This window comes from Rhyacophila brunnea, unplaced genomic scaffold (assembly GCF_057557595.1).
Source record: "Rhyacophila brunnea isolate RB1 unplaced genomic scaffold, BYU_Rbru_1.0 scaffold_7, whole genome shotgun sequence".
In the NCBI taxonomy this organism is placed as follows: Eukaryota; Metazoa; Arthropoda; class Insecta; order Trichoptera; family Rhyacophilidae; genus Rhyacophila; species Rhyacophila brunnea.
Window position 1 is genome coordinate 10,883,106 of NW_028233339.1, and position 14,008 is coordinate 10,897,113.

The 14,008-nt window shown below is 31.6% G+C and overlaps 1 protein-coding gene across 1 annotated transcript in view; it reads left to right on the forward strand.

Annotated features, from left to right (window-relative positions):
• The window catches only part of Ptr (patched domain-containing protein), a 183,889-nt gene that overhangs the window by 131,310 nt on the left and 38,571 nt on the right, over nucleotides 1-14,008 (forward strand). Inside the window, exon 4 of the mRNA XM_085957600.1 lies at nucleotides 10,225-10,406. Within this exon, the coding sequence (XP_085813726.1) occupies nucleotides 10,225-10,406 (182 nt within the window). The remainder of the gene's footprint in view (nucleotides 1-10,224; nucleotides 10,407-14,008) is intronic.

Genomic DNA, 14,008 nt, shown 5'->3' on the forward strand with positions numbered 1-14,008 from the left:
TCTATGAATTATTATTTCTGTAAATTTTAAGAAAAAATGGTAATGCACAAATACATCAAGGTTACCGAACTTTGCCTAATCTAAGTATTAAAGGAAGCTCTGATATAATGACATAACATCAGACTACTGATGTATATTTTAAGTTATATTCGAGTCGTGTTTGAGTATCATACTATTCATAATTATTCTTAATATTTAAGAAGATAAAAAAGAACTATAACAATTATTACTGTACTCGACAACTAATCCCAGCTAGATTTTATCGACTTTAAAAAATGTAGCAAAAAGCGGCGTGCCGGAACTGCTTTTTAGCACTGGCAATAAGTAATAACAATTTAAATTGTTTTAAAAAATCCGACTCGCGTCATTATTGTCGCGAAAATTCATTAACTTATAATAGACAAAAAACGTAAACACTAGAAGACGAATTTTGATACCTGTGTAATATGCGATTTGTATAGGAAACAATAATGTCATACCTCATCAGCCATCAGCCACCAGTCAGAATTATCCCATACAGTATATAATTGCGCATAATTCAGATCAATGATACTCAACCTTTTTTTTTCTTCGGGCCAAATACATATATTTGTAAAGTAACGCGGGCCGCATCACTACTGGTGTGACGAAAAAAATCATGAAACCCCCCCTTTTTTACAAAACATTTTTGAGATTTTAAAAATTATGCGTGTTTTTTTAATTAATCGTGTGCAATAGCAACACTCTTATACCAGATTTGATGTGGACCATAATGACAATCCTCTTCGGGTATCACTATCTGTGCGTTAAAGTCGAAACGAATCTCAAGATATACGAAATTCCTGAAAATAAATGTGTTTTGGGCCGCATATAAAAGCTTAAAGAGCCGAATGCGGCCCGCGGGCCGCAGGTTGAGTATCGCTGATTTAGATCATAATAATATATTTAAAAAAATATATTATTTTTCATTAATTTCGTTCCTTTATGACTTCATATATAAATAATTACGTCGTGTAAGTAGGTACTAAACCAAGAATTTATTTTTTAATATTTTATACTAGCGCAATATAAAAATTTAAAAAAAGTTTTATCCCAGATTAATAATCAATTATATAAGATTCAGTAGTAGGTAAGTGTTCATACCAATAATATACATATACACACATAAGTCATACAATGGTTTGTAAACATTTGCCGCCACACAAATGTACATGCACAATCATTCGGTTGAAACTCAACGCATCTGCATCAAATCATCACGCTTCTGTCATATTAATATCAAATATGGAAGAAATTCAAATAATGAACATTATCACATATTGACACGGCTTATTTCTTCCAACCCATAAGACGTAGACATATCATATTGTCATATCAATATTGGCTAACAAAACGGATATATCGTGTTTTGTCATCTTACTACAGAAATAAAGCTTGGACTGACTACACCGTATAAATTATCATGCTTTACTTAAAATTATATTACACAAGACTACGCATCGCTACTTTCGATGAAATAGTAAACATTTTTTTTCACGTCGGAGTTAAAAAAAAACATGGTCAAATTGTATAAAATATTCTAAATAATGCTTTAATATCTACCTACTTATAAATTTTTGGAAACAGTTTATATACATATTTTAAATTTCTATTTAGATGTTTACGGGAATGTACCTATATGTTATATAATGTTTGAGACTTTCACGGTTGTTTTTTTATCGTAGTGGATTTTTGGGTTTCCAGTGTTACAGAGTAAAGAAGGAAGAAGGAAACACGGTGGAAACCCGAAAATCTACTACGATACCTATATGTTGATCTGGACAACGCTTTATAATCCACTAGTAATACATTCTTCATTGTTGTCATAATATATTAACCACATTAATAAATCTATAAAAAATAATCATAGAGACATGCAGAAAACAATAAAATTATATTGACTTCTTAATATTTATATTATGACCAATAAATGTCAATTTGTTATCCAGCATAATATCTACAGATATGTGTTATCAATGTTATCATTAATTATAATATGAAACCGTGCTTATATTAGTGCAATTTAAAATATTTTTTTTGCAGTATTACGGAATGCAAAAGGGCTTTTTATTGATCAGTGTATCTTAGTTATTGAACAATAGTTGCAGAAGCAATCAGCAAATAATATTAACTTACTGGTAACCAATCTTCAAAATAACTGACCTATACTTCAATACTTTGACAATCGAATCATTCAATACTTTTTTCATAGTTGAATATTTAAATGTTGACAATTAAAAAACATTAAAACATTAGAAATATTATAACCATTATTTTCAGTGAAATAAAAAGTATTTTGTTTTAATATCTTTTAGTTTATTGTTGGCCAATAAATATACATAACAATATAATATATATAATAATAAATTGATCTACTTCCACGGTTTTGAAGTTAATAATTTGACAGTTAGTAGTTGTTTGGATTAACATTCAAATCCCGCAGGGTAGTCAGTAACGCGATCTCTTTTTAATGTCAGTAGCGCCTGTACACGTGCCGTGTGGATTTACTTGCACCAATAGTATGTATTTTAAACTATCGAGATAATAGCCGTTTAGACGTAAAAGTGCTGACTGTCTCCCCCCATTCTTCAAGAGTAAGCGAGACTCGATGTTGTCATTTTATGGTACTATTTGACAAGTCGTGAATATCGGTTAACCACAAAATGAGCCTGCGCGGTGTAGTTTTTTTACCGACAGGTTCGTTACTATCAGATATTGCACGATCCAATTGTTCAGAAGCTTCTGAACTTTTTTGTATATATGGATGCAATCCTATTTACAATGCAATTTACGCGTGCATGTGTTCGTTATGGCCTCGATAATATGTATTGTCAGCAGTAAATGCATGCACGTGTAGACGGATTATAACAAAGTAAATGTGTGCTGTGAAATGGGATGAGTTTAGACCAATCCTATTTTCAAAACATTTTGCACTTAATTATTGTTTTTTACCTTACATTTTGTAAGATAACTTGTATTATATAATGATTTATAGTTTTTCAAGAAAATATTGCATTTTAAATAAAATAAAAATTGTCAATACTTTGGCGTCAATAGTTTTTCTTTCGATATGGCGGCCCTAGTTACCGCAGCTACCGTTTTTTTATTACCTCTTTTTGGTGTTAATATATTCTGACAAAATTAAATGTCTTGTTTCGATCGTGGCTCGCAAAAAAGTGTGTAGGTACCACGAATCGAAGAAATAAAATTATCGAGGCCACGAGTTTCTCATTATTTTTATTTCCTTCCTTTCACTCCTGTGTAATATTTATAGGGTCTCATAAACTGGTCGTTTAGTAATCCAGTTTATTGAAAGTGAGGTTTTTCACGAAACCCGTAATGTAATAATAAAAAAACAGCAATTTTATTATAATTTGGCGTCAAAGAGATAAACAATCTTAACAAATCTTCACATGCAATAAATAATAACTATTTTTTACTGAGTGTTGATAAAAAGTCATATTGGCGCGGTAAACAAAAGTAGTAAAAAATATAAAATCGCCACGGGGCGGTTATAAAAAGATATAATTATTTGTTGAAACAAAACATCTATATAGTATAAGCCAATGACAGGCTCTGAAAGTAATGTATTAAGCGTTAAACCTAAGTTAGACCAAGGACATCTGCATATGAACATTGTTCCCCATCTGCGTTGGAAAGCAAATATCCATGTTAATTTGTTTCTGTAGTGGGTGAATGTGCCGCAGAGGTGGACATGAGATTTTATAACTTTCTTTTTAGACCAAACCAAACCTAACCTAACTTAATCTAACCTACCCCAACCTAATATTACCTCATATAATCTTAGTTTGTAATAATGGTGTATAATGTATGAAAATTTCAAATTTTCAATTAACGATTATTGGAACAGAAAAAGGTATTTATTATAATTGTCTACATGGAATAAACTGTTTTCGTAAAAAAAAATTATAAAAGCTCGTGTCCACCTCTGCAGCACACCCAGTAGTGAATTTTATACAAATTTCGAATAGTTTGTGTACATTGTTCAACAGAACTGATGGATCTTGGTCTGGAATTAAGCATGATGGAGATTCGGAGCTCGATCTTGCTATCAATGCCATGCCAATATTTCCATTAGTAAGTCAATTTAGTAAGTAAGTAAGTCAAAGACATTAGTAAGTCGGGTTTTAATCTATTTTTGTTTTTCTTTACCTATACATAATATCGTCACTGTTCTCGCAGAATACACTAATTCGAAAAAATTACATATTGAGTTAGTTATACCAAAATGTTCCTTATTTCAAACTTTACCGTCTGGAAACCTTCTTAATAAATAATAGTCTTTATTTTAAAGTCATCCTTTTTACGATTACTTAATAAACTCACATGATAGACCATTTCAAACATTTTAACAACTTCAAAGTAAAATTACTCAAAACTAGTATTCTCCAGTTAGTGTGTTCTGCCAGAACAGAGACGATATATGATTTTCCTCCACGTTTGCTGTCTAAGTACCCTTTTTGGCCGTACTTATATCATGGCGTGACGATGAGAATCACCTTTCAAGGTTGTGTTCTGGTAGAGTCGTAGAATGTAAATTATAAAAGCATGCAAGATTCATAGTTACTAAGACGAGAAACATTCGTGTGACAATGAAAGTTTCTTAAAACATAAACAAATCATCTGTCGTTGATATTAGTTGGAAATCGAGACGGCCTAACTGAAAGTCGATCAGAATTAAGTGGCACAATGACCTTTCGGCACCACAGCAAATTCACCCTTACAATAATTCTTGAAAGCACCATAATAAACTGACCAAGTTATTCTAGATTAAGAATCAAAATAAATAAAAGTTGACGCCAATCAAACCAGTAGCAGTGTCTCTATAATACAGAATTAATTAGTAAAGAAATACAATACTCAGTTAAATATTGATCTTAATTTCAACCAAGTAAAACTTGTCAGTAGCTTGATACTGAAACTCATTCAAATTGTTGTATTAATTCTAATCCATTTCAAACAATTCAGGTAATTTAAATAATTCCCTACAAGTCACAACATGTTATTATCAATTAATTTAATTATGTGGGTACTTATTTCCTTTTGTTTTTATTTCTGCGTTAGCCTTCACGAAATATTTATTTTATTTTCACCGGTCCACAAGTAACGGTAACACTGATTCTAGGGTATGGTGCAGATAATTAATATATTATTCTTAGTACATGAAGTAAATTTTGAAGATATTATAATGAAGTCGTTATTATTATAATATTAGTATTTGTATATTATGTTACGCCGAAAGTGTATAATTGCGTATTACATAAAATCGGGAAAATTTTGCCTATTTCATGAAAAATGCAAGCCCGTTGTCTTATTCATGAATTAGGCAAAATATCTGCCGAGTGCGTGAATTCGGCAGTAATTTTTCTGCCTAGTTCATGCATTTGGGAAATTAGATAGTAGCGCTACGCTGGTGTTTTTGCAACTAAACCAAATGTGTCAAATGCTCAAGCATTGGTCAAACAGATGGTCGTGCTCCGGTGGTGTTTTTTGCAACTAATCAAACTAACCAAATGTGTCAAACGTCATTGAATATATAAAAATATACCAATAAATAACTACAATGACGTTTATATCCATTTACTATGCCAAAAAAAAATCTAGAACTATAATATGATAACGGAAGAGTTTTATTAAAAGGTATTTTCGCGATTTGATTCGTGCTTGGGTCTCAGGCAATGGTCGATTGTTTGTTTGTGATAGTATGATTTGATAGTTTTTTGACACCTGTTAGCTAACCTCAAAATGGACATTCAGTTGAATTCAGAATTAAAAAACCTAACCAAACCTAACATAACCTAATAATAATAATATTATATTATGTCCAATTATAACTAATAAAACCATCCGTATTAAATTTACTTTTTCTACTGTCATGTTCACAGTTTAAGAATTCCACACCCTGCCAAATGCACGCACTCGGCAGATAAATTGCCTAATTCATGAATAATGCAAGCCCGTTGCCTTATTCATGAATTATGCATAATATTGTCGATTTCGTGTAATATGTAATTTCACACATTCGGTGTAACATAATATACATATTTTACCATTATTCATTAACTATTGAACTTAAATAATAATTAATGACCAATTACCTACTCACTCACGCAAATTATATTGACCTTTGATACTTAACAAATAAATAGAGCAAGTGTTTTTATCCAGGAAGTTAAATCTTTATGTATCATAAATAAGTTTTTGTATATTGGTGCACTTTTTCATATAGATACAAGTTACCAACTAAATATTTTTTATAAAGAGATAAATAAATCAAAATGGCCGGTTGAAAGGTAAATATTATCTAAGCAAATGCTTGACTGCATAATATATATTAAATATAATGTATGCATGCATGTTTGGTGATTATTCTAATATGAGTAAATTATTAATTTATTAACTTGAACGAACATTACAAAAATAAGTAAGATTATTAAAACACAATTATAATATAATAACTGGAATGGTGTTAATTTTATTCTTGGTGGAAAGACATTGTATTAAATAAAATGAAACACAATAATATTATGTGTACTACTTATTTTTCTAATTTTAATAGTGTTCAGGGACGGCGTTGTCCATTTCAATAGAATATCAATAGAGAATGTTTTATTGGAGCAAACAGACAGTTCATGATCTTTCTTCAATAATTATTTTATGAGAGATTGCTTCTTGATATTACGTTTTATTTTAATAAATAAGATATTATTGCGTATACATATGAAATGATACATATCATGAAGGTTCGAATCCTGGGTCTGGCAAGTACACATATTATTTTTCAATTTGTGTCGGTCAGGGTATGGACCTAATAGGTTGAGCAAGTGGCTGACATCCATTTCTCGTAAAAAAACAAAATCTGTTAATACAAACCTCTACTCTGTGGAGGCCCATATGATCATATTAGAATCGGACATGGTCGAAAAAAAAATAGTACAAGGAAGTACACAGGTAAACTGAATAGGCCTACCCTTAAGAACATAAAACAACGTCCACTAAACTCACGATGGCCGCGCGGCTTAAGACGATACTTCAGTGAAACGGCAAATAATTTTTAACTATAGGAGCGACAAAATTTTGGACTCGCTGGCAATCGGAGAGCGAACGTCGAGGTGTGACCACGTCAATTTGTTTCGTGATGGCGACGGGAGTATTAATTCTTAAATCGTGATAAGATGACTAAAAACGTTACCCATTTACTTGAAAAAGAAAACATGTTAATGAATATATTATTATTGTTACTAATAGAATAATAAACAGAACATTAAATGGACGCATGTTGAATTTATATGACAAATTATATTTCGTTCGGCATGCGTCATTTGCACCCGCGAACCGCAATCCGCGCATCGCCTAGCCACGATCTTTTTAGACCATGCCTCAACTGAGGTACGGCCTTAAGCGTAGGCCTATAGCGTCGTGGGTTCCAGGTTCCAATCCTGGGTCTGGCAAACTACATACATTGTATGTGCCCAATAGGTTGAGTAAGTGGCTGACATCCATTTCTCGTAAAAACAAAATCTGTTATTGTATAGAATCAATGCGCATAATCTACAAATCAATTGACTTACAATAATAATTATAATTACTAATGGGGTAATTAATACAATTTTGAGTAAATTAAACACCTATTTCATGCTAGTTACTATTAATGGTCATTGATCAATATTATTGCTTTGATAATCGTTTTAAGGCATTATGTTTAATAAATATTTATAAATAAAAACACAGTGCCACAATAATATGTACAAATTTGAATAGGAAGGATATTATGATGCAGACTAAATAGGTATGGTAACTTGCAATAGTAGCGCCTGTGTATGCATGGATTTACTTATACCAACAGTGTGTATTTTAAACTATCGCGATAATAACTATTTACACGTAAACGTGCTGACTGTCTCGCCAATCTCATTCTTCAAGAGTATTGTATGTATTGATGTCATCATTGTATGGTACTATTTGACAGGTCGTTAAAATCGGAAAATTAGTCTGCGTGGTGTAGCTTGTTTTTTTAACGGCAGGTTCGCCACTATCGTTTTACTGCGCAGGTGCAGATATCACACAGTCCAATAATTGTCGCGTGAAAATTCAGAAGCTTGTAATCTATGTAATCTTGCAATTTGCACAATAATAGGTGTTTACACGTGCATTTTTTTGAATGGCCGCGATAATATACACTGTCAGCAGTAAATCTATGGAGTGTAAACGGGGTGTAATGCTACTATGGTAATCTACTGACGGAATACGGAAAATGCAATAATTACATAGATACCAGTAGCGAAGGGTGGAGGTAAGCTGATAAGATGCGCCATAAATAGTGCACATTAAACTTGATTAGTCATACGTATTTGTTTTTATTGAACTAAGACTACAATTTACAGATGGTGTTGGTTAGTTTTTAAAAAACAATTAAACTCTGCCTAAAATAAATCATAATAGTTTTGGTATACTTTGGGCGATACAACAAAATTATGCACACTTTTTCATTCATACTTATTTGTTTTAGTTGGATTAAGAATACATTTTACACATATTGTTGGTTAATTTTTTTAAATTCATTAAACCCTGCCTAGATAAGAAATATTAATTTATCTATAAAATATTCAAAGCTATGTATAATTTAATTGCATAATTTAAGAAATTTTATAGATAGACGAGTATTTTTTGACTATTATTTATTAAGGCTTGGTTTCGCAGGGTTTAATTGATTTTAATAAACTTACTATCACCATCTGTAAATTGTAGTCTTATTTCAATGAAAAAAAATACGTATGATTGACAAAGTTTAGTGTGCACTATTTATGGCTAATCTTAACAGCCTACCTTCACCCTTCGCCACTGATAGATACAATAGGTACATTAATTTATATATCATTATACATTATTTAATAATATCACCGGTACATCTGAGAGAACTTATCAAACTATATGTAATTGATAAAAATAGTCATAAAATAATAATGTAATAATAAAATGAAATGAAATAGCATTTAAAAAAAAATTCTTTCTTTCAATTAAAAATACATAATATGTGTTTCTTAATCTTACTTAATATTACATAATCATAATGTGTACATTAGTTTTTCAAAATGGGAATGAGTCGTGAGCGTGATATTATATTTGGTTTAATGTTGTATAACTCATCGACCCTGAGGCTTTCAAGCAAATTCACATCGTTGAAGAATACTTCGTGGAGCACCCGTCTCGGAAGTCGTGGTGCAGATTCGAATTCAGCATCTGGCATAAATTACGTGTTGTTTTTCAATGATCCAGGGCAAGGACCCAATGACTAATAATAAATCCTCGTAATATAACCTGCACTTGCTATTCATGTCGTAGTTAGTGTTTTTTTTTTTTTTATAAAAAAATGTAATGTCTATAAATTGATAGGTCTTATTTAACATTAAAGCTCTGATCAAATTGAGGTGCATGTCGCCTACTATCACGTGACGTCACAGTAAGCTGCTGCTACGGGGAAAAAGTGTGTAACGTCGTTTTTATTGGTGTTTAAAATGTTATCAGACTCAGCTCCCATCCCGTAGCAGATTTTGAACTTTTAAACTAACATTGTCAGTTGGAAAAATCTGCCGAAATCACCAGAACTACAATGAGGTCACCTCATGTTGAACTGGACTGCATCGACACATGCATGACTCAATGAACGTTTTTATCATCTTTTACATGCCTACACTTTTCGACTGTCATGTCAAAATCACGTTTTTTTTGTTTTTAGCAGTTGGCTCTGTGTATTTTCTATAAGAATGTTGTCTATTATCTTTTGTCTGCAGGTTGGGTTCTGTTCAAAATATTATCTATGGATGTCATGTCGCAAGTAATTTTAACATACGCGCACGTAGAAACTGTTAAAATTAATTGACTTTTTTAATGATTAATAATGATTCAAATTACTAATACATTATACTTAGCACTCTTCATCAGTGTCATTCTTCAGTGAATTTACAGAGATGGTGATCGTTCAAAATATTGTGCAAAATAACGAAACCATAGCTAGATTTGTCGCCGCGATAGCGTGACAGTAGGCGACATGTAGGCGACATGCATCTCAATTTGGTCAGAACTTAACATGTTTTTTTGCAGTACCTATGAATGTGTATAATAATATGATCGAAAATAAAATATTGTCAATCAATTTTAATTGGTAAATTAAATCCCTTCATACAGGTGGAAAGTGGCGCATTAAACCTGACGTTTCCAGTGATGTTCAACCCAGAGACATGGGAGACGCATGTGTTTCCGGTGTTCTTCGGCGGAACAGTGGTCAGTGAAGATGGCCTCATCATCAGTGCACCTTCTGTCCAGTTGGTGTATTTCGTTACGGCTGATACCAAGATACAAGACGCCAAGTGAGTATTAACCTACTACGTAATACATGTCACTCCATATAGCTAGATTATACTATTTCCATTATTATATTAATATACCGTTTAACATGTCCATGTGGAGAAGAAATACAGAATGCAAACTACATCCTCTGGTAATGTCCTAAATTGTATATAGAAAGGGAAGAGCTGCTCAAGTCGGTTCAATCAGCTATTGGGCTCATCGGACCGTCCAACTTGGTCGCCACAAAGGTCAATTTTGTTGCATTTAGAAAATTTGCGGCGTCATACTGTCAACATCGAGTTACTTATATTATTCGGGAATTTTGTTACAGCTTTTGTTATTTACTATTTTCTTTAAATTTCCCTCCATATGATCCTCTCTCCAATGGGTAGAGTTGCCACTTCATAACATTGCACTCCAGCTCTAGGATGAAAATGATGTCATATATTCTCAAAATATTTTTTATCGGTAGATATTGTGTATGTTTAAACAACTTCTTTGTCATTTAATAAAGTAGTGATGTCGCGTGGAGTAAGGCAGATCGTGCGTTGCTAAGGAGCCGAAAATTAAGAAGGACATGAAAATATAATAAAAAAATAATAATACAAACTTTTCACAATCGATACCGTAATAATGATATTTTGTTGGTCTAATTGATTTAAACATTTTCCGTTTAATATATCTGAGAAAGAGTAATACCATTGGTTTTTCAAGGAATTTAAATAAAGTTTCTGATTAAAAAGGGCGGCATTTAGTCTAGGGACGTCACTGTCATTCACTGCTAACCAGTTAATTACCACATTTAATTATCATGGTAATAGTATCGAATGGCCATCTAATAGCCACGCGCCAGTCACGTTGTCAGCGCTAAATGCTTATCGCCCAAACAGTATGTAATGTTTGATAAATTGGGCAGGAAACACGAGAGAGTGGAAGACGTGCCAAGGTGAGATAAATGCATGATATCTTGCATGATATTAACAAAACCTGCAATAGCAACCATAAAACATAATCAAAATAACCTCGCATACATTCTGCGCACGCGCATTTGTGTATATTAATCCACCGTCAGATCAATTTTACGTAAACAATCTTATATATTTTATAATGAACGTATTGCATGTAATTATTTTTATGATTATCTAATTTGACTGGAATAAATGCAATTTTTATTATAATTACCTAACATAAACGTAATCAACAATGAAGTATCGAAATCATGTATTTATTACAGGTATAAATAATAATAATTAAACCTGAAAAATGTTGTTGGTCTACTTTATTATCTTCCTTTAGACACGAACGCTCAATTTTATATAAAAAAAAAACAATAGTAGGTGTCTATATTATCGTGAATTATAATATAATATCACACTTGTGAGGTTTATTAACTGACATTTTGTATGACCTCTACTGAGGAATACAATTACTATTAAATTGTGTTTCTATAGTAAAGTCAAGAAGAAATCGTGTCGATACGTTTAGACAACTTCTCTGTGAGATTAAATATAATTTTATAAATTGCACTGATAATAAAATTATTGAAATGCGGATTAGTATTATAATCAGCTGTATCTCTATAAAACTTATGAAAAAATCAATTATTGTAGTAATAAAATAGATAATTTGATCAATTAGCTGAGTGAATGGAATTCTAGTCGATGTTTTTTTAGTTGTTATTAAATAATTAATTAATAATAAAACGAGCTGCTCCTGATGGCAAAACCCTATTAATTTGACTATAGAGTAAAATAATTATAGATAATGAAACAATATGTAGAATAATAAATCGTTTACCTTATATTAATTATTACTTATTCTTCGTTGTTGTCGTATTCCTCACTATTGAGGGCAACTATTCCATCCAAAATCCGTCAACATTATATCTATACGAGGGTGTGCATTCTGATTTTTAGATGTCTGAAGATATTTAAACCCCCTATCGTCCTATACATGGTCTGACTAGGTATTAAATAAAATCGAGTATATCACCGACCTTTTTCACATCAACCCTCTATCTTTCTGCTGAAATTGACATATATTATTGCCTTCTGGCTATGTAACCAAATAACTACATAACGCTCTAGAGATATCTTATGACGTGTCATGGAAATTGTGCCTACGCAGGTATGCAATTCGCCGTATCATAGTACACCGTGAGTTGCTGTATCGGAAACGAAAAAATATGTACCTACTTAATAAAAACCACCTGGATACAAGGAAAAGTCAAAAGAAAATAGGTATCTAGGTATGTAAATTAGAAATACAATCATATCGTATATATATTTATATGTGTATTTAGAATTCTGAATAATTCAAAATTAGGTTAACAAATAGGTGATCGTAAGTATCAATCCGTGCCTTAAATTAATGTTCTTATTGAATCTAATAAAATTTGAACAGTACTGTCTGCAAACAAGTTTATCATCTATTTTTTTTTTTGTAAAATACTTTCAAATTACTTTACGACGAAATGCTCCACAAATAACGCGTATTTTTTATCTTTATGCTATACAGCCCTACATTTCTGGGCGGGATCGAAACATATATTAGGCCGATACTCGTCTCACTCGCACTCATAACCCTACACTCGAGCGAGAAAGAGAAATTCGACCTTCGATGACTCGACTTCTCCATACAATGTAGTCGAGCAATCGAGTTTGTAAGTACTCTACCGTTTATTAGACCAATGAAAACTAGGCTTGAATGTTAATTCTTACAGTATTAATAATATAAATAAATAATTATTGAGTTTAATTAATGACAGTGAAAGATTAAGTTTGTCATTTTTTAATTATTATTAATAGATATTATTTTAAATGATTCTAAGTGCAAAATCACCCTCCAGCTATCATATTGTACCAAATGGAATCAAAATTAATTGAATAGTCACCTTGTCTCGTATACTATCGAAGCAAATCTACGTTCGGCTGAAAGGTAGCATTAGATTAATATTACTTTATACGAATGCGTTCGTTCTATAGATAAGTGACACCCACATATTATGTAGGTATAGACCAGGCATGGGCAAACTACTGCCCGCGGACCGCATGTATTTCTCTGGAGGCCGCGAGCTTTAATCATATTTCTGAATAAAGCCTTTTTACCACGTTTTTATTAGCTCATATTCTTGTTTTTCCGGTAGGTACAGATTTTTTCTTGTGTGTCCAGTACATTTTTTTCTTGTTTGTCTAAGATTTGTATTGGACGATTGAAGATTTTTAACTAACATCCCGACTAGCTAGAGATTTAAAACTTTTAAAATAATATATCAGAACACGACGACAATGCGTTCTTTTAACACTTTTAGCCATTTTAAGCAGAATTGAATTCATTTTCAATTAATTCTGTTTTGTATGGAAAGTTATTATTGTCGGTTGCTAAGGGGGTCCTAGCAACTAAATTATTAATATATACGTGCCTTACTATGGAAATCAATATGAAATGTCAAAATAACATTTCAATATTCTATAATATTTATTCAGTATTTCTATCAAGTACAATAAAAAGTTTTTATTAATACATATAATTGTCAAGTATATATGATTCAACAGACAATTTAAAAACGTGGTATATAAAAAGTTCTTTTTATCTTGTAATTATTAAAAATAAAATTTGAATA